Consider the following 1,496-nt stretch of genomic DNA (forward strand, 5'->3'; position numbering starts at 1 on the left):
GCAAGGGGTGGTGAGTCGCGGAGAAGGGGCAGGGGAACGGCTTTCCCCAAAGCATCACATGAGCACGGGGCTGGGGAGCTGTCCCAGGGCTCCAAACGCTCCTCGTCCCACTGTCTGGTTCCTGTCCCCCTCTATATGGTGGTGGCAAAGACCCCTTGGTACCTCCAAAAAAACATGCACCAGCATTTCCCTGGTTGCAAACAAGCAGGCAGAAAGTCCAATCTTCCCTGCCCTGGACGACCTGGTACCCATCCCACGGGCCCTACCGCATCTTCCCCTCCAACTGCCAAGGGATGGGGTCCATCCCCATTGTGTCCCTATCACACAGTCCTCTCCCCTGGCAGGGACCTGCTCCCATCCCTGCTCCTCGCTCTCCATCCCAGGGAACCGAGGGATGCTCAGGGAAGCCAAGCTCACCGTACAAGTTCTGGACAGCCAAGATGTCATCCCAGCTGAGGACAAAATCCTTGCTGAGTTTCTTGTAGTAGGGGGACATCAGGGCACTCTTGACGGGGGAGTGCTCCAGCCCCAGCGTGTGGCCGACCTCGTGTGCCACCACGATGAAGAGGTTTCGCCCTTTGCCGCTGTGCAGGGACCAGCGCTCGGCGCTGTCGAAGTGGGCTTCTCCGCGCCGGGGGAAGAAGGCGTGGGCCAGGGCACCTCCTGGGGACACGAGAGCCATCAGGGACCATGGGGCAGGAGAAGACCTCAGCCACAAGCCAAGGGGCAGGGAGGGGGGAACACGCAGCTATGGTTTGCTTAAATATGCATCAATTTTTAGCTCTTTGGGAGGGCTCCTGAGAAAGCAGAGATGCTTCCCGTGACTATTTCCCACAGCAGGTGCAACCCAAACCAGTTCTGCCTTCTGCTCCTGGGCACAGCGGGCGTTTGTCCGCTCTGTGGTTTCTGCGTTTGTTTTCTTGCTGGTGACTGCTGGTCACCGCAGTGACCCATGCCAGGCAAAGGCTCAAGAAAAGAGAAAAACCTGGGCTTGTCTGATAGTGGATAAGTAGGAAGGCTCAGCTGGAAGGAACGAGCTCAGGTTTGGAGGATGCTATCAGGGTGGGGAGGGGTCCTCAAAGGCCATCAGCATGGTCCTGTAATGAGTACCTCAGCCACCTCGCTGGAAGACTTCAATTGCAGAGTTGGGAGTGAGGACCCCAAATCAGAAAGCAAACTGGTGCAAACTGGGTTAGAGGGACTGCTGGGGCAGAGCCTTGCCTCCATCACCCCCAGCCCTCCTCCCTGCCAGGGAAGAGCCCATGTTGTAAAAGAGAAGCTTACGAGGTGGAAGCAACCAGCACCTGGTCCATCGAAGGCGTTGTTGAGTCCATCGTTGTGGTCCCCGTGGAAGAAGGTCAGGCGGATGTCGGCCGGGCCATCCCGTGCCTCCCAAAACACCAGGGAGGACACGTTGCTCCAGAGCTGGAAGGCGGCTTTCACGGCCAGGCGCACCTCGTGCTGCGGCAGGTAGGAGGGCCAGTTCACCACCCGGT

General features: G+C 58.9%; 1 protein-coding gene across 1 annotated transcript in view; it reads right to left on the bottom strand.

Moving 5' to 3' along the window:
* The window catches only part of LOC104167712 (matrix metalloproteinase-28-like), a gene marked incomplete at both ends in the record, with an annotated part of 1,655 nt that extends 161 nt beyond the window's left edge, over positions 1-1,494 (bottom strand). The window contains 2 exons of the mRNA XM_009708043.1: positions 389-663; positions 1,305-1,494. Coding sequence (XP_009706345.1) covers positions 389-663; positions 1,305-1,494 — 465 coding nt within the window. The remainder of the gene's footprint in view (positions 1-388; positions 664-1,304) is intronic.
* Positions 1,495-1,496: the final 2 nt, after the last annotated feature.

Source organism: Cariama cristata, unplaced genomic scaffold (assembly GCF_000690535.1).
Source record: "Cariama cristata isolate BGI_N322 unplaced genomic scaffold, ASM69053v1 scaffold29009, whole genome shotgun sequence".
NCBI classification, from domain to species: domain Eukaryota; kingdom Metazoa; phylum Chordata; class Aves; order Cariamiformes; family Cariamidae; genus Cariama; species Cariama cristata.